The 21034-nt window shown below is 28.5% G+C and overlaps 1 protein-coding gene across 9 annotated transcripts; it reads left to right on the top strand.

Annotated features, from left to right (window-relative positions):
• The first annotated feature begins 11453 nt into the window (after nucleotides 1–11453).
• On the top strand, nucleotides 11454–19746 carry LOC110670062 (uncharacterized). 9 transcript variants are annotated; one of them, XM_058150167.1, is made up of 5 exons: nucleotides 11455–11718; nucleotides 12883–14743; nucleotides 15361–17202; nucleotides 18174–18280; nucleotides 18488–18780. In XM_058150167.1, exons 1-4 carry the CDS (start codon nucleotides 11633–11635, stop codon nucleotides 18273–18275), a joined length of 3891 nt encoding a protein of 1296 aa, XP_058006150.1. In that variant the 5' UTR covers nucleotides 11455–11632; the 3' UTR covers nucleotides 18276–18280; nucleotides 18488–18780. The 9 variants fall into 9 exon arrangements, 8 of the variants coding, with proteins under 8 accessions (XP_058006148.1, XP_058006150.1, XP_058006151.1 ...); XM_058150168.1 differs by having other exon boundaries at nucleotides 18408–18540; XR_009150083.1 differs by lacking the exon at nucleotides 18174–18280 and adding an exon at nucleotides 18921–19746 and having other exon boundaries at nucleotides 11456–11718; nucleotides 18488–18629.
• The last annotated feature ends 1288 nt before the right edge of the window (nucleotides 19747–21034 follow it).

The raw sequence follows: 21034 nt of genomic DNA, 5'->3' as shown, positions 1-21034 counted from the left end.
ACTGAATTCCTTGCACAAATTGAGCAAGAAAATCCTGTGTCTATTAATATCAAATTAAATTTTCACTTCTTAAATAATAATTAAATTAAAATTAATTTTAATGTACCTTTTGGACATTATAAATGGAATGTTATGCCTTTTAGATTAAAAAATGCTCCAAGTGAATATCAAAATGTAACGAATGATATTTTAAAAAGTCACACACATTTTGTTATTGTCTACATAGATGATGCATTAATATTTTCAAATTTCTTAGATCAATATTTTAAACACTTGAAAAAATTTTGTAATATTATTCACCAAAATATATTAGTAGTATTTGCCCCAAAAATTAAATTATTTCAAACAAAAATCAGATTTTTGGGAGGTGAAATTTTTGAAAATAATATTACACCAATTTCAAGAGTTTTAGAATTTACATCAAAATTTCCAAATGAATTAAGAGATAAAAACCAATTACAAAGATTTTTTGGATGTCTTAATTATGTTTCAAATTTTTTTAAAGATAATAGAATCTTATGTCAACCTCTTTATGATCGTTTAAAGAAAAATCCTACCCCATGAACCGATAAACATATAGAAATTGTCCGTTTCGTTAAACAAAAAGTCCATTATCTTCCATGTTTACAGATTCTTCATCCAGATGCTTCTCCAATTGTAGAGACAAATGTTTCTAACGTTGGTTATAGTGGTATTCTTAAACAGTGTCTTCCTGTGAAAAAAAAAAAAGAGTCATTAATAAGGTTTCATTCTGGAGTCTGGAATGCAACCAAGAGAAATTATTCTACAATTAAAAAAGAAGTTTTATCTATTGTTTTATGGATTACAAAATTTCAAAATGATTTGGCAAACAAAAAATTTTTATTACGCATTGATTATTCAGCTGCTAAAGATATTTTTACAAAAAGATATTAGAAATTTGGTTTCGAAACAAGTTCTGCAAGATGGCAAGCTCTTTTAGGATGTTTTAATTTTACAATTAAATATATCAAAGGATCTTCTAACTTTTTACCTGCTTTTATTACATGTATAAGCTCAATATTAAAATAAATGAGTACTCTCATTGAAAAGAAAATTACAGCTAATGATTATATAAAAAATACCTATGCATTATTACAGCCTTAACCTCCTCCAACTAATTCAAGATTAATTAGACCCACTTCTCCTTCCAATACACCTCCTAAAGAATCCTTTACATTAGTATCCAAAGCCTCCAGCTTTAAAGCTTCTTCCTCTTCCCCACAAACCAAATTCGTCTCTAATTACACTGAAGCATTATTAAAAAGCCCAACCTTTAACCCAACCAAGTTTTATACCAAATCCATTACAAAACACATTACAATCTTACAACCCAAAATTTTTAATGGAAACTTTAATAAACAAAATTACCAAGACATCATCCAAACCTTATTTCAACCAAACCATTATTTTATCAAAGAAAACCCTTACAAAAACAGAAAATTTTATGAATTAATACTTGTAGATTCTCGCTCTATCGAACTTGAGCATGTATTTGATGAGAAGGAACTTCACAAGATCTCTTATAGCAAAGCCAAAATTAATAAGATTTTAATAGTTACAGATTGAAAGCAAAGCCTTTACACAGGGAAGAAGTTCTCAATTAATTTTCAGCTAGCCAATTACAATTATTTTGATTACAAGACTGCATGGTGAAATGCTTTTTTTGTTAGGAACTAGACTCATACTTGGTTCTTTTCCTAATCAAAGACATGTCCCTCACACTTTCCTCACTGGTTCTCAAATTGGTGGAATTATTTTGGTCTTATTAGAGAAATTATGCCTTTACAGATCCATAAAGGATTTGATCTTTATAAAAGAGAAATAAAAAATTTAAAATTAAATCCAGTGCTTTCTTATTCTTTTACATTGGAGTTCATTGGATTTTCTCTTGGGCCTTTGATGTTGCGCAGGATCAAAAGAATTCCTATATAATATTACAAATAACTTTTAGAGTTAAATGGTGGTGAGAGTTTAATATCTAGTTAGCTTGTCAAAAGGCGGTTACAAAATGGTTACAACATCATGGAGTTAAAAGCTCAATTAGCTTTCTACCCCAGCAAAAGCTGATTTTTTGATAAACAAAAGCAAACTTCAAACTCTTTTAGCAGGTGCCAAGTCCCCAGAAGATTTTAAATAACTCTTAAAAATGGCTTATGATCAAGTTTCAAAGTCTTCTGAGGAGAGTAGTGACACGGATGATGAATTAAATTTTGAAGTAAGAGAAAGAACAAATTAAGTATAAATTAAGTAAAGCACAAATTTACAATCAAGCATTTGTTTTAAATTACATTTTATATTAGTAAAAAATATTACAACAAGGAGTAATTTTAGGAAATCCATTATTAACCATGATTTATCCTTTAACAGTTAATCAAGAAGGAATTATAACAAACATTTTAGACAAAGAAATATGTTTTAAATTTGTTATACCTGTTAAAGAAAAAGATATAAATATTTTAAGAGAAACTTCTATCTCTTCTATTAATATAATTAATCAAAAGAAAAAACATATTAAATATTTAGTAAATGAGATTAAAATATTAAAAATTTAAGAAGAATTAAATAAAGATTATATTATACAAAAAATTAAAGATTTATAAAGTATGTTTCAAAAGGATGTTTGCGCTCTAGTGCTAGACGCTTTTTGGAACAAAAAGAAACATATTGTACATCAACCCTATGAAAAAAGATTTTAATAAAAAATTAATTCCCACAAAAAGTCATGCTATACATATGAATGAGAAATTAGAATTTTACTATAGAAAGTAAATTAAAGATTTATTAAAAAAAAGACTAATTAGAGAATCTAAGAGTTATTGGAGTTATTCAGTCTTATTATGTTCAAAATGCTGCAGAATTAGAAAGAGAAGCCTCTAGATTGGTAATTAATTATAAACTTTTAAATAAAGTATTACAATGGATTAGATATCCTATGCTCAATAAAAGAGATTTATTAAAAAGATTACTTTCGATAAAAATATTTCATAAATTTGATATGAAATGTGAATTTTGGCAAATTCAAATTGCCGTAGAAGATATGTATAAAACTGATTTTAATATACTTTTTGGACATTATGAATGGAATATAATATGATTTTATATTTTTAATAGTAACTAATAAAATTTTTTATTTTATAAAGAATATAAAAATATATAACATTTAATTTTAAATTTTTTAAAATAAGTTCATCAATAATTTTTTTTGTTTTTTAAACTATAATAAAAAGAAATTTAATTAAATTCTCACAAAATAATATTTGATTTTTATTTTTAAATAATTTTTTTAAAATTAAAAATTAAAATATTTTATTATAAATATTATAATTAAAAAAAATAATTAAATTAAATACTTATAAAATTTTAATCTAAAAATGAGGCAAGTGAGTTGTTGTAATCAATTTTTAATGTGATATAGTGCTTCCCTTTCGAATAGGGGCTCCTTCTAGTCAATCCCGTGTAAAGAGGGGAGAGACACGAATAATTGTATAGCACAACAGTAGTTTAATGTATGATATTTTATATAAAATGATGAATAAATATTGATAACTTATGTATAGAGAAGTGGATCTACAAAATTATAACCATTTAATAATTACTGAGCAGTTTTTATTTTTTTTTTAAATTTAATAACTAAAATTATTTATATTTTTAATTTTTATTAATTTGTCATTTTATGTAACATGTCTACATAAAATTATAAATTCATAATATAATCTCTCTCATTTGTAATTTGAAATTTAACTGTATGTATTTCTCGCATTGTGCATGGTTTTTTTTTTTATTTTAATAATATAATTTAAATTTTATTTTTTTATATTTTATATTTTAAAATTATACTATAAAATTTTATTAATTGTATAAAAATGTAACAACAAAATATATTTTTAGTATAATTACATTTAAAAATACTATATATTATTAGAAAAAAAATTATTCATAATAACATATATAATAATAAGAAGTATGTAAAAGATAAAATCATAAATATTATAATCATATTTTAGAAATAATAATAACAAAATTAAAAGTAAAAATAACATTCTAATTAGTGATTTTTATTTTCACCTTCCCTTGCTGATTTATTTTTTTCGAAATCTTCAAATTTTCTCCCAAAATTAAATCTTTTATACTTATTAGCATATGTAAATTTTATTGTTTTTATTTTTAAACGACATTTATTTAATTATAAAAATTATTGAAAGGTTATATAAATACTGACATGCCTCTTTATTCTAATAATTTGATCAATTGAAATTTTGATGACTTTCTTTACTATCTTTCTACATTTTATAATATAAAATTATTAGCATAATGCCCAAATTATGTATGAGTAATTTATAATTTTTATTTTTTAATTTAATTCTTAATTACATTTTAAGTAAGATAAATTATTATTATTAAATTAATTTTAAATTATATATATGGGTAATTTATAATTTTTATTTTTTAATTTAATTCTTTATTACATTTTAAGTAAGATAAATTATTATTAATACATTAATTTTAAATTAAAATATCTCTTTTATTTAATTTAATTTGAATAAATTTTTACCTGTTATAATAATAAATTTTTAATTAATTTATGTTGTAATTAATTAAAATACCTATTTAATTTTTTATATATATACTAATAGTAGTTTCTATGATTATTTCATTTAAAATGTAATAAACATACTTTGTTTAAAAAGTCATTTAAATTTCATGAAATTTTTATATTTTTATATTTTATCTCATAATTTATGTAAATAAATATTTATTTTTTATAAATTACAGAAAATATATTAAATTAATTAAAAATAATATTATTTTTAAAGTATATAAATATAATATTTTTTGGTTATTAATATAATAAAAAATTAAGTTTCTAATGATGAATTGAATTATTTAATTTTAATAATAATGAAATAATATAACATTATTATTAATTAAAAATAACATTCTATTATATTATTTTTTAAAAATATTATATCTAAGAGTAATTTTTTTATTAATCTGATATATTTTTTAAAAAATAATTTTTTGACAAAAATTATTATCACTTTACATAAATTTATAATATAAAATAAATATATTTTATAAAAATTATAATTTTAAAATATCATCATTTTCTATTGATATAATAAATGGTAAAATACATACTATTTTTTGAAGATAAATTCTATAATTTTAATTGTATAAATTTAATTGTTTTTAATCATCTTTATTTGTAGTTAAATTTTTGGTGCAATCATATTTGTAATTTATTTTTGAAATTTTACTTTTATATAAAAATATAGTTGAGAGATAATTTATCCATAGAAATATAGATATGTAATTAAAATTTAAAAATAATTAAATTGAAAATTAATAATAATAAAATATGAATAATCAAAATATTAGTTATTATTGCATTCAATATATAATTATAATGAAATAAAATATTCAAAATTTTAAGAAATATAAATTTAAGAAATTTATAAAAAAATAATAATTAAATAAATAATAATTAAATATATTTAAATAAATAAATTTTGAAAATGATAACTAATAATTTTTAACAGAAATAATAAAAAAAGTGCAAATAAAAAAAATTGAGAGCATTTAGGTAAAATAAAAATATTTGGCAAAAAAAGGTATTTGATGTGTATCAAATATTTTATATAACATACTATATATATACAAACAAGTAAAAACTATTTAACTAAAATATTAATTTATAATTAAATATTATTTAATTAAAAAACAGTAATAAAATCATTCAAATTCAATTTTTATAACAATAAAATATTTCCGATTCACTTGACTGTTTCAATTAAATCATCATAAGTTGGCAATAATGATAATTATAATAAGTATTAATTAATCTTAGGAAACATTCTATTATATTATTTTTTAAAATACTATATCTAAGTGTAAATTTTTTTTATCAATATGATATTTTTTTTATAAAATAAATTTTTGACAAAATAGTTATCACTTTACATAAATTTATAATATAAAATAAATATATTTCATAAAAATTAAAATTTTAAAATATCATTATTTTCTATTGATATAATAAATATTAAAAATACATATTATTTTTTGAAAGACAGATGCTATAATTTTAATGCTGTAACTTTAATTGTATTTAATCATCTTTATTTAAAGCTAAATTTTGTGTGCAATAATATTTATAATTTATCTTTAAAATTTTATTTTTATATAAAAATATAATTGAGAGATAATTTATGCATAAAAATATAGATATTTAATTAAAATTTAAAAAATAATTTTCTTAAAAGTTAATAATAATAAGATACAAATAATCAAAATATTAGTTATTATTACATTCGATATATAATTTTAATGAAATAAAATATTCAAAATTTTAATAAATGTTAAATAAAAAATTTATAAAAAATTAATAATTAAATAAATATTAATTAAATATATTTAAATAAATAAAATTTGAAAATGATAACTAATACTTTTGACAGAAATAATAAAAAATAGTACAAATCAAAAAAACTTTGAAAACGTTTAGGTGAAATGAAAATATTTAGTAAGAGAAGAGTGTTTAATATGTATTAAAAATCTCATATGACATACAATATATAGATAAACAAATGAAAATCATTTAAATAAGATATTAATTTATAATTAAATATTATTTAATTATAAAATGATAACAAAAATATTTAAATTTAATTTTTATAATAATAAAATATTTCTGATTTACTTGATTATTTCAATTAAATAGTCATAAGTTGGTAATAATAATAATTATAATAAGTATTAATTAATATTAGAAAAGTAAAATAAAAAAAATATTAAATTATGAATATAAAAAAATAATATTTACTAATTATAAATAAGTCAAATTTCTATATTTTATTTTTATAACTTTTTATATATACTACACTTTTTGTCCATCAAATTTTTTGATTGAGATTTTATAATAAAAATAATAAAAAATATGTAATATAATAAAAATATTTATTAAAAATATGAAATAATTTAAGGTTGATTAAATTATGTGATAGTTGATTATGGGATCATAAATTAATAGTCAATTCTCTTTAAACTAATATCCATCAATGACCTTTTATTATTATTATTATTATTATTATTATTATTATTATTAAAGCTAACATGCGGCAAAAAAATTTTTTGTATAAATGAATTTGCATAAATGAATTTGTAATAAAAAGTAATATAAATAAATTTAAATATTATATTTAATTATACAAGGTCTTAATTTTTAAAAATCAAATTTTAAAGAAAATAAAATTTTAAATAATAAATGTTAAGTTAGTATTATAAATAATAATGATAATTAAAAGAGAAATAAAAAATTAAATAATAATTAATATTTATAAAATAATATAAATAATTTTTAAATATTACATTTAATTACAAAATATCTTAATTTTTAAAAATTAAATTTAAAAAAAAATAATAATTGAAATCATAAATGTTAAGTTAGTATTATGAATAACAACAATAATTAAAAGAGAAATAAAAAAAATTAAATAATAATTAATATAAAAAAATATTTATAATTAATTATGAGATCACAAATTAATGGTAAATCTTTTTAAATTAATGAACACTAATGATCTTTATTATTATTATTATTATTATTATTATTATTATTATTATTATTGAGGATAACACGTGGTAAATAATATTTTTATATAAATAAATTTATAAAAAAAATATAAATAATTTTTAAATATTACATTTTATCATAAAAGATCTTAATTTTTAAAAATTAAATTTTTTAAAAAATAATAATTTAAATTATAAATATTGAGAAAGTATTGTAAATAATAATGATAGTTAAAAGAAAAATAAAAAAAATTAAATAATAATTGATGTTTGTAAAATAATATAAATAATTTTTAAATATTATATTTACTTACAAAAGATTTTAATTTTTAAAAATTAAATTTTAAAGAAAATAATAATTTAAATCATAAATATTAAAGTAATAATGTAAATAATAATAATTAAAAGAGAAATAAAAATTAAATAATAATTAATATAAAGAAAAATATTTATAGAACGTAACATGTGATAAATTTTTTAAAGAAGTTGTCACGTATCAATTCCTTAAGAATACTTATATGCTATATATATATATATTAGACACATATATTTAATACACTCTATTATTGTTTTATATAAATTTACTTGAATGGACAATATGCCAATATTCAAATCCTTAATATAACTACAGCTCTCTTAGTAAGTAGCTGTGAAATATGCATTTTATTATAAATGTTTAATAAATATATATATATAATCGACTTTTTAAAATCAAAATATTTTTTAAAAAAATTAATCAACTTCTTTTAAAATTTAAAATTAATGGTATATATTTTATTTTATATTCTACTCTGTAGGATTTTGATAGTTTTCTATTTTTTTCCTAATTTAATTAAAATATAAATTATTTATTCTTATTTTGGATGTAACTAAACTTTCTAGTAAGTTCCTATTGTAGTTAGATTTGTTTCTTCTTACTTTAGTTGAAATTTGAATTACTTCTTCCTATTTTGGGTGTAACTAAACTTCCTAATTAGTATTAGGAGATTAATTTTCCTATTGATCAAAACCAATTTACACCAAAATTCAAGAACTCACATTAAATTTACAGAAAATTTATCAAAAATTGAACCCACAGCAAATGGATGTAACTTTCTCAAATCGAATCACGAAAAGCCTAATTTTATTGAACAATTGAAAGCATCAATTACAAGAGAATGGAGAGAAGAATGAAACTTGTCGTTCAATGCCTCTTGGCTCCAAGGATTTTGTTGTTTAGCGGATAAAACCATTATTGTATAGTGTTTAATTATTATATAAATAATTATTGTATAGTGTTTAATGCCTCAATATAGTGTTTAATTATTATATAAATAATTTATTAGTAATTATTAATATCAAATTATTAATTATTGATAAAAAATTAATAATAATTAATATAATAATAATTATTACTAAATAATTAATATCGCTAAAGAGAAAATTACCCACCGGCACAGGAACAACAAATTGATCACAATCGCAAAATCAGTAACGTCGCGTGGGAAATCTGTTCTCTAACGGGTCTCATTGCACTTCTCAACACGCCAGCAGGGTAGGGTCCACACTCGTCCTACCTAAGTCGTCCGATTTGATCACATATCATCACAGCTGTTCACTGTTTAAAAGTTGATAGGTCACAAGCGGGTTAGGACAAATTGGCAAAAGCTAAGTATGGGCCAACCAACTCTTGTCCCACGCAGAAGGAATCTTCACCTTTTATTTTTAAATTTAGTTACGTGGTTGACAGGTTTTAAATCCAACGGTGGATGTCGATCACTTTTCGAACCGACGGCGCAGATTGGACAACCGGTTCCGGGAATCTAGGGGATTGTGACACCGCCGCCAAGCTCTCTTGTTTAACTTGGGGTTGCCCATTTTGTGTGCAGATTGTGTGTTCAATATATAAAATTAATATGCAAATTGTGTGCGTGTTTTTTTTTTAAAACAAAAGGGATAATATTAATAAAAGTACTCAGATAGAATTTGAATAATAAAATCTAAGGGATAGTCAATTCATTCACCCATATCTGACACAGAATGAGTCGCTGTAACTAATCTATGAGCTACACTATTCACAGACCTGTAAACATTTGAAAAAATAACTGAATCAATCTCAGATAATTGAGATTTACAATCCGAAATAAACAAGCAAAAAGAAGATGAACCCTGATAAAAGGGATCTTTGAGAGCTTGAATTACTTCTAAAACATTAGATTCAATAATAACTCGCGACCAGCCCTTAGAAAGCACCCAACTAAGTACCTCTTTGATACCAATAGATTCAGCATCCTTTGCCATTAAATTACCTTGCAATACCACATTCTTTGCTGCCAATAAGCTACCATTCTAATCCAGTACTACGAATTCCACACCAAAACGAAAATCTGGAATTGGCATGGTAGCATCAACATTAATCTTTAGTCAATCACGAGAAGGCTTAGACCAACGCCTGATCAAAGACTAAGAAGCAGCACGGAGGACATTTGGTTGAGCAACCTGTCACTCATGAAAAGCGAAATTTGCCTGCTGCCAAACCTCATATGTTGAAAAGAGCTTACCATTCTAGACTTTATCATTCCTGAAATTCCAGAGTGACCAGCAAATAAACAAACTCAAGGCTATATACATAACCCCCTTTCTGTTAAGAAAACTTGATAGCCAACAAAAAATTATAAGCAAAAGGATTAAACCACCCCACTGGCGAGGCCATCCAAATTGACATAGAGAAAGGGCAAGAAAAAAGAATATGCAAAATAGTTTCAGAATTACCATGACACAAAGAGTAAATATCTGTCACCGATGCATGTAAATTGTGTGTTCAATTAGTGTAAAGCGTAATTTTAATTTTTTCAAAAAAAGGTGTAATTTTAAATTTATATTAAGAGATTAATTAATTAAAAAATATATAAAATTATCATATATTTATATTTAATTATACATAAAAATATTTAAAATTATTATTACCAAAAACTATATAGATGAGATATTTTTTAAAAATAATAAAATATCATCTGTGTAAATAAGAATAATGAAGAATGAAAAATGAGAAAATGAGCTCAAATCAACTTTAAAACTTAAAGTTTTACTTAAAATAGTGGAAATGAATTTTTCCCTAATTATTATATACTCCATTCCCCACATAAAAATATATTTATATTTATTTTAATTTATAAATCACTTTTATTTTTTAAATAAAAATTTATTTATTAACTTAATAATACATCTTATTTAATATACATTAAAAAAGTAAATTTTATTTATACCAAAAAAAAGTTAAATTTATTAAATTTAGATAAAATTTATTAGTTTCAGCTTGTACATGTACTTGCATAAAATAAGTGCCACAATTTCGTGTGTCTATGATTTGGTGTACGATCATTTGGTGGTACCATTATTTTGTGGGAGTGCAACATTGCTTTTTCCCCCAGCAGCGCCCTGTTTATGCCTCTGGGATTTGTTGTTTTCTCCGTATTACCAAAACTACCCCCATTGGCAAGCAAGGAAGGAACGAGATAGACTCGCCCTCAAGCCTTGAACGCCGAGGCGTAAGGTGCGGTCAGGCCCGGACCACAATGCCTCAAGGCTTTAGCTTTTCCACACTAGCTGGCACCCAGACACGTGGTCCACGTCATCAGTACTCAAGGGCAGAAGAGACCATTCATTTAACGTGCACTGTGTGCTAAAAATTTTAAATTATAAGCGAGCGACCCCAAAAGTTTCTTCCAACTGCTCTACGTGTCAATTGTTCCATTTTACTCAATTTACCATTTTATCCCTACCTGAATATTGTAGCCTAATATTCTCTTTTCCAATTTTTCCAAAAAGACGGACGAGATGGTAATGGGGAGTTTGGTAAATTGGACTAATCCACTATTCTTCTTTTCTCGCTCTCTTTTTTTCTCTGGTCGATGACTCATTTGGGTTCTGGAGGCCATTCATTCGCTGGTCATCAGTTGTGCTTGTTTCTAAGCTCTTTTTCTTGGGCCCCCGAAATCGAAAGCTAAAACCCTAAAAAAAAGTACAAAAAGTTGCAGATGATTTCTTTGCTTTCTTTGATATGGAGTTTGATTCCATGACGATCACAGCTCCACAAGAGCAACATCAGCGGCAGCAGCACCAGCAGCTCTCTATGTGCTGCCTCCGGTAACTCATCAGTCTCCACATTTTCGATGTTTCCAAAACACCTCTCTCTTAAACTCCTTTGTCGATGTCTGCTTAGTCCCACTATCCTTTCGTTTTATTTATTTATTTATTTTCAATTTTCCTTGCATGAAGTTGTTCTTTTTGTCCTACTCTTTTCAGCTATTCTTAAAGCTCTGATTGCGTGCGTTCGTATTTTTTTGGGTTTTTGATTGCTTGCTTCTTCACTATCGGTTCAAAAATGTTATTTTTTAGATAGCGATGATTGGTTTGAGCTCCGATGTAGAGTTCAGAGCTGTTAGTTGATTTTATATTTGGCTTTATTGCGAAAGTACTTTTGTAGAGAATGGATTTTATGCTGTTTCTGAAATATCGACTTTGGGGGGCCTTTACTTCTATTTCGTATATGCTTTTTATTTTTTTATTTTATTTATAACAACAAGAGGAGCTAAAATTAAATAGGGCCCTTTTTTCCCTCCTCCTAATGGTAAAATGGCTAGATTTTAGTTCTATGGCGCAAATGCGTTTGGGTGTGTTTCTGTTTTGGGATTTAATTTTTAATGCAAAAAATGGATTAGCTGCAACAAATTAATTTTTTTGTTAGATGAAAGCTATTAAAAATGGAAAATTTATTTAACGATTATGTGACAGTGTAAAAATTTTGGGTCTTCTTTTTATTTCCCTTTCTGATATTAAGTTTGGTTCACTAAAAGATGGATTATATTTCTTTTTCCGTTCTGTTGAATCATTCATTTTGCTCCCAAGTCCCTACATGATGATGTAATTTTGATTCTGCTTGGTTTCCGAGGAAATGATGGAAAGTAGTCAAAACTGTGCCTGTTTCTGATTTCTCTCCTAAAACTGAGGCCAGAGCCAGACTGTGTGGTTTTCTACTCTTTAAATGAAAATAAACTTCTCTCTTGCAAGTCAGTTGACCACATTATTTTCCAAGAGAGATATTCACTTCAATTTTATTTTGGTTTCCTCTTTCCAGTCGCTTTACGTGTGTGTGTGGGTTTTTTTTTTTTTTTTTTTTTTTTTAATAATAAAATTTATTGATCTTTTGATAGTGGCAGAATTTATTGAATTGCTATTTATTTTTGCTGGCTATAGACAGTTTTAAGCCAACCTCACTTGTAGCGTCATTTGATTTGGTGGTTTATTCAGGGGATTGCTTCGCCAGGTCAAAGCATTCCAAATTTTTCTGGTTCTGTTATGTACCATTTTTTGCCTTGCTACATGTGGACCATGCCTGATGGATGGGATGCAGAAATCCAAGGAGTATGATGGCTGTGGAGCCTATGGAGATGATTGTGCTTTGGGTTTTCAAGATATTATTGTTGCTGATGCTAGTTCAGGCTATGAAAAAGAAAGTCCTTTGACTCACATGAGTATCAAGAATATTTGTACCAATTCTCATTCTTTCTGCTTTCCTTCAACATTGCCTGGTCTTCCATCTAATGAGCAAGAGCATAAAGCAGATGCTGTAGAAGTTGCTAGGAGTCTCTCTGATAGTCCATCTGTAGGACCAACTCAGGATAGCAAGGGGGCTAGTAACAGGAGGTGGTTTTCAGATTCTGGTGTGTTTGAGTTGTTAAATGGGCGGACTGTTTCTTGTTCTTTGAATTCCATGGAGGGCATCAATCAATTATCATCCATGCAAAATGGTAGTGCTAATCAAAATGACATTTCTTCCTGTAGAGGTCCTTTACTAACTAAGAAGAGCGCAAGTTTTAGGCTGAACACAGACTCTGAGATGACAAAATCTAGTCCCTTTGATGTTTCTTTGTCACCCCATGTAAAAATTAGCCCTCCTGTACTTGATTGGGGATACAAGCACTTGTATTTTCCCTCCGTAGCTTTCTTAACAGTAGCTAATACGTGTAATAACAGCATTTTATATGTGTATGAACCGTTTAGTACCAATATACAGTTTTATCCCTGCAATTTTAGTGATTTTTTTTTAGGACCTGGTGAAGTAGCATCAGTTTGTTTTGTGTTTTTACCAAGATGGCTGGGCTTGTCCTCAGCTCATTTGATCTTGCAGACAAGCTCTGGTGGTTTTCTGATCCAGGTTAAAGGCTATGCTACGGAGTCTCCTTACAAGATTAGTCCTGTTATAAGTGTGGATGCTGCTTCTAGTGGACGGTTGATTAGGAATTTGTCTTTGTTTAATCCTTTCAATGAAAACCTCTATGTTAGGGAAATAAGCACATGGATTTTGGTTTCTCAAGGAAATATTTCCCATCATACTGAAGCAATCTGTAGCGTAGAAAATTTTCAAGATTCTAACAGGCTGAGCCTGCTGAGTGTTAAGGATTGGTTGGTTGTGAAGAGTGGCGAAGCTGATTTTACATTGATGGCTATAAGACTTCATGAAAATTGGGAGATTGGTCCTCATGGCAGTGAAACTGTCATAGAGATAGACCTCTCATTTGAATCTGAAGTTCAAATTGTTGGTTCTTTTTGTATGCAGTTACTAAGGGCTTCTCAAGACAAGTCTGATACTATTTTGGTTCCTCTTGAAATTAATCTAGATGGAAAAGGGTCATATAATGGTATTTCAAGTTCAGTTTCAGTTTCTCTTGAGGCTCTGGTGTCATGTGATGCTAGCAACACTTTTGTTGCTATCTCTTTGAGAAATGGAGCTCCTCATGTATTTACTTTTGTCAAGATTAGTGAAGTTGCACCAAAAAAAGTTTTCCTGTTCAAGTACATGCAAGGCTTGCTACTGTTCCCAGGCACTGTTACACTGGCTGCTACAATTACTTGCACTCAGCTGCTTGTTGAATTACATGATCCCGTGCCTGAAATATCCAATATTTATAAGAACTGCAAATTAGTTGTGCTAACAAATGACACTAGTAGTCCTCAAATTGAAATTCCTTGCCAGAGCATAATCCATATTTGTTTGAGACATCAAAAGGATTCATCCATTGGAATTGATCATCAATCTGAAAAGGCTGAATCTGGAAGTAGAAGGTCAGGATCATTGGGCAGTAGCAGGAATTTGCCTTTGAAGGTCAAGGTATGCTCATTCTTATCCATTTTCCCCCAATTTCTGGCATTCTTGATGCGTAATGTATAATGATAAGCACTTGATTAGTGAATTATCTTGCTTGAAATTGTCTGGTTATATTATAGGCTTAGAATTCTCAATAGAAGTAGAAATGTACAGGGAAAATTACAGAAATTCTTGAGGTTTGACAATTTATACAGTTTGATCCTCCCATTTTTCCTTTTGCAATTCCAAACTTTAATGTGTTTGAGATCAAAACGTTTGCACTTTATTCGCTGAATGTGCTTCAAGAATGGTCCAAAGCTGTGTATTTCAAAAGTGCCATTTAGGATTTCACAATCTGGAATGTCTGCACTCTGCTGCGAGGCATATTCTAGCGTGTGATAATGATTAGTAATACATGAAAACATGCGAACTAATTAAAAATTGGCAACTCTCTCTCTCTCTCTCTCTCTCTCTCTCCACTCAAAATTGGTGTATGTGAAGTTTTCCACTTTTTATTAGTCATACATGCACAAAATTATAGCATCATGTAGATATTGGTTTGAAATTGGTGCTCACTCATGACAAAACTCATTGGTTTATTTGCATGATAACTGAGATGATGTTGTGAATTTATATTGCAGGCATTGGAGACCGTAGAAGCAGATGAATTTGTTTTGGAGAACTGGAAATCTCAAGGTACCACAAGCAGCATGTCTGTGCTTGATGATCATGAAGTAATTTTCCCAAAGGTTCAGGTTGGAACTCAACATTCTAAGTGGATCACCGTAAAGAATCCTAGTGAACAGCCAGTTGTAATGCAGCTCATTCTTAACTCAGGAGAAATTATTGATGAATGCAGGGGCACAGACAGTTTTATACAACCCCTTTCATCAAGTAGTTTGGTTCATAATGAGTTTAAGACAACTAGGTATGGATTCTCGGTGGCAGAGGGTGCACGAACAGAGGCCTACGTTCATCCTTATGGGAAAGCATATTTTGGGCCAATTTTATTTCATCCTTCAAATAGATGTGGGTGGACAAGTTCTGCCCTGATAAGGAACAATCTTTCTGGTGTCGAATGGTTATCTTTGAGAGGAGTTGGAGGTTCACTTTCCCTTGTCCTGCTTGAGGGGTCTGAGCCTATTCAGAGCATAGAATTTAATCTCAACTTGTCATTTCCTCTAAATCTCTCTCCTCCAGACCCGTTATTTAACATGAAAGAGACCACTTATGCTTGTTCTCAGCAGCTGTCGAAAGAGCTGTATGCCCAAAACACGGGAGACTTGCCTTTTGAGGTGAAAAGTATTGAAGTTTCTGGAACAGAGTGTCGGTTGGATGGGTTTATTGTTCATAATTGTAACGGTTTTTCACTTGAACCAGGTGAGTCAACAAAGCTTTTGATATCATACCACCCTGATTTTTATGCGCCAATGTTACAAAGAGATCTAGAACTGGCCTTGGCTAGCGGAATTTTTGTGATACCAATGAAGGCAAGTCTTCCTGTATATGTGTTCAATCTTTGCAAGAAATCAGTATTCTGGATGAGATTGAAGAAATTCTCTGCAGTTGTGTTTCTTTCTGCTTCCTTGATGTTCTTGATCTTTTGTTGCATATTCCCCCAAGTGATGAGTTTTGGCTCCCAGGATTATTTCTATAAGAGTGAGAAGAGTGTTCATGCTACAGCGAGAAGTTCAGGGAAATCTGCTCGCCAGGATCTTAGTCAGAAAAGCAGTAAGTTTTGTATGCCTCCTGAAATGGATGGCTTGTTAAGCTCAGTTGAAGGCAAAACCTCAGAGCAGGCATCTGGTTATAAATATCTTGGTAGTCAACTTGGAGGCCCAGACCATGGGATAACTGTTGAGAATGGGATACCATCCCTAGAAGATCACAAAGCAGTACCATCTTTGCTGTCAAAATCTGTAGCAATTGAAAATTCTAATGCACTTGATGCTTCCCAACCTTGTAGCCTTACCGTCAGGATTGGAAAAGAGAAAGGAAGAAGGCGAAGGAAGAGAAAGGGTGTTACTGCAGGTTTAACAGGACTTTTTGAAGTTTCAAGTAGTCAAAGTGGGAATTCCACACCTTCATCTCCTCTATCTCCTGTAATGAATGTGACTCCTAATCGTACTTGGTCACCATCTCCTGACATGGACCCTATTGAAGCTAGAAATCCATTCACTCTAGTGGCTGACCAACAGGGTGAGGTTCGAGTGGCTGAGTCTACTGCCAAGGCAACTGTATTGGAGCCCAGGGTTTATTTAAAATGCTACAGTAGTAATTGTTTCTCTGCTACTGCAAAGCAACTTTCAGTGCCAGAAGAAACTACTGGAAAGCCCGTTTTGTTGCCTTCTGCCACTATTCCTTCTGGTGGTAGGGCTGTCCCCAATCTGATGCACACTTCTCCAGCTTCAAAATCTACAATTGCTCCTCATGCTCGAGCTCCTGGGCCCAGGCTTTATAACCAGAAAAAAGTAGAAGAAAAGGTAGGGGATAAATATAAATATGATATCTGGGGTGATCATTTTTCTGGACTCCATTTAATAGGTAGTTCAAAGGATGTTACAACCATGAAACCCGTAACAACAGAAAACAATTCCAATAGCTTCTTTGTAAGGGGTCCACAAGCCCTTATGACAAAGTATCCGCCAAAATCTGTGAATTGCTATCAGGAAGAGGGGTAATGATAATTTTACCAAATAATTTGCCTCGTTATATTTCTTTAACTTGCCTTTTTAAAACTTTCAAAAGTTTTCTTCACACTCTAATGATGCAAGAAATTGCATCTTTTTAATGCCTTTGTATATATTATAAATGATTGCTTTCAAATTTTGTTTTATAGAATTCTATATAAACAGTTACCCCAGTATTGTTTTTCATTCTCAGTCTCATGCTTTTGAGGAAAGGTCTCACTGTTGGCCTGTTAACTTGCTGGAAGAATATTTCTCATTTTGCTTAGTTGGTACAATAGTTGCTCTTCTGATTATTTCTTATAAAATGATTCAGAAGGGGAAAATGGAAAGCAAATGCTTTACAAATTGGACGCCTATACCATCTTTGGAATGTTTTGTCAAGAACTAACAAGCCTATTACAGTGCTACTAAATTGCTGATAACTGCCCAAGAATACTTGTAGAATTTCAATATTTGATTATTTGTGCGAGTAATCATGAACATGAATATTTGGTTCAATTGTTGATTACACAGAAGTGAGAATGAGAAGACTTTTTATCAACTTTTGTATGTTTAATTTCTTGTTGGTATGGTGGTTGTCATTTTTAATCTGTTTAAAGTTGATTGCTTGAAGTGATCAATGTGCTGGTAAGGGGAGACTCAAATCTAGATGGCTAATTAGAATTGCATCTGCATGTAATGTAAGAGGCAAAATTTTCTATGATCTGTTAAAAATCTAGTGTTTTTTTTGCTTACTAGACCTGTTAATTGATGTTCTGCTGAAGTTTTGGTGGCTGTCGGATTTATCATATGAGCATATCATAATAAAGCATTTGAGTGGTGGTGGAGATGGTGAGAATCAGGATTTATATACTACATCTGCATAGAAGAGGTATTATGCAGTATTTACACCGACTATTAAAGCTATATGTATGGGTGTGAGTGGGGGGACATGCTTGTTTCTTAAAATGTTAATTGGAAATCGTACTCTCTACCTGTATGCTTGTTTCGAAGTGCAGGATCTTGTGATGAGATAGCTATGTGAACTGAACCAGTATGCTTAATTTGAAGCAATCTTGATCTAATTTGTATGCAACAGAAAATCCGAGTCTTTCTAAGACTCGAGAGCACTTTTAAGAGGCCTTGACCTTGAGATTCAAGAATGATGATCAGCTTGTGATGTTAAGTTCCGCGCCTGCAAAGAAGCTCTTGCTTGCAACGTGTTGCTTGCAAGCAGTAAGGTTAGTGCTTGGTAGCTTAAAATGTCTTTCATTTATTGCTGTCCATTGAAGTAAGCTACTGGAATGGACTATTTGGAAGAAGTGTAAGGCATCGTTTGACTCATGGAATAAAAATAAAATAGGAATAGATAGCTATCCTATTGTTGAATAATCAACACAATTTTTACTCTATTCTACTACGATCCATCTGTGCAACAAAGGCAAGCGTTAGTACTTAAAAAGTTTATATGCTTAATTTAGAGTTGGATGAGGTAATAATCTGGGGACGATTTGTTCTTGGCAAGCAAATAGGATACTACTTCACGGACCACTGTGGTAAAAGCAGACTATAAATGCAAAATCTGTGGTAGCATGCCATAAAGCCATAAAGGTTGTTAGAAATCGGTAACTTTCAGACTGCTTGGTGAGAAAACCTGCAACAGATCGCAGATGGTTAAAGACCAGCAAAGGACATGTTACAGATAAGACGGATTTTTGGTCCGCAAAACTGTTTGATGTTTACCACAGAGAAGATTGCCCGTGCTCATGTTTGCCGAGACCCAGCAACAATTGGCTACCATTTCTAAATGATGATTATTAATTGCTATTTTGCGGGGGACCCTAAGTGTTTTTTTTTTTTTTTTTTTTTCCCTCTCAAAACAGAGCTGGCAGAACCTATATGGGAAACCAGACGCAGACCGCATCAATCCCATCATCTAATCATCATAACTAATTGGTTGTGGTCTCATTCTTTGTTTGTGGGTATGAGCTGCCTCTCTCTATTTTGATAGGTTCTAAAATGCTAGAGATGTTGTGAAGTGTAGTGTTATATTTTTGCAATATCTATATTTTTTTCCTCTTCTAAATAAGCTTGTATATCTGGATTTTAATCAGTTCACAGATCATTAGGATGTATTAGAAGTGGTCCAGTCTTTTGGTGTCCACTGGACCACATCATGCACACTGAATAAGGACTGTGACCCATCACCCTTTCCCTTGGAGTCTTGCTCTTGACTACCCTTCATAGTCCTAGCAAGGCACACAAGACAGAATTGAGAAAGATATAGCTACTTAATTTCTGTACAAGAGGATTTTGCAAAAATCTGTGAACATTAGTACTTCACCTTAGGTAACTAAATTCTCTTTTATGTTGACTTCATATTAATAGCAACATGGTTATTTATTGTAATATATATTTAATTGATGCACAAGAAATAAGTTACAACTGATAGATTATATGATTTCTTGCCATAAAAGTGAATAATTGGAAGGGATGATTCTGTACACCTTTGAAGGTATAAAAAGACCAATTAAATTATTTGATTGGCTAAGAATATTTAAAAATTGATTTAGAAGAAAAGACGTAAAGTTGAACTATAAAATTCAAGAAACGAGATTTGTGTTGATTGAGCCCAAGTGAGAGATTGTAATGGATTTATGTAGGACCTTATTGTGGGGCAGATGCGCACAAATGACTTTAATGGTGCACTTCTGCCAGCCTGCAAAGGTTTTAACGAACCCAAACTGAGCACCACCTTTCCAATCATCCATGCAAGACAATGACAACAACAGCACAAGTAGAAAAATGAAGAGACACTAAACACAAAATGAAAAAGCAATTTCTCAAATGTTACTCCAGCTTTATGTGATAATCAATGTTTCCAATGGTGTACTTGCATATAATGACATGCGAGATGCTAGCTTATTGTCATTCCCTTAAAAATAATTTAGTTAAAAAAATGATTATTCATTTTTAAATTATAATTCTTTATAAATAAAAAAAAATATTGCATGTTTGCTTCCCATAAGATAATAGAAGAGAGAAATTCACTTATGCCAAAATCAATATATTTTCCTAATAAAAGGTAAATATTGACAAGATAAGAATTTGAATGTACTCTAAAAAAATATAAATAAATAAAGAAAATACTTTATCCAATTTATAAAATAATTATCCATTAATGTTGGTGAAAATAATATAATTTTTTTTTGAGATATTCACCAACAACTGCATATAATTCAATTATTATATATAATTAATTAATTTTTAATAATTCATTAATTAAATCATTAACTTGCTGGTTGAACCACTGATATATATATATATATGTATTTGCCCTTTTTCTCCTCGATTTTGCATCACCAGAGATTGGCACAGTTCAGTATTTGTGCATTTCGGCTTTAGGGTTTAGGACTAAGAACCCCACATTACAACCCAACGATCCCTAACTTCCTTGGTCGGTGACTGATCACCCTTGTTGTTTGGGACCATATTAATATAGATTACACAGAGAATGTATTAATGGGACCGTTTAATTTTACAATTTCTTCATTGGAATTTTCCTTTTCTTTCCGTCCATTTTAACATTATTATTATTATTATTATTATTATTATTATTATTATTATTATTTTTAATTTTGGTCTC

The sequence above is a fragment of the Hevea brasiliensis genome, chromosome 7, assembly GCF_030052815.1.
Source record: "Hevea brasiliensis isolate MT/VB/25A 57/8 chromosome 7, ASM3005281v1, whole genome shotgun sequence".
Lineage (NCBI taxonomy): Eukaryota > Viridiplantae > Streptophyta > Magnoliopsida > Malpighiales > Euphorbiaceae > Hevea > Hevea brasiliensis.
Note: the sequence above shows the minus strand (reverse complement) of the source record. Positions and strands in the feature narration are given on the sequence as shown.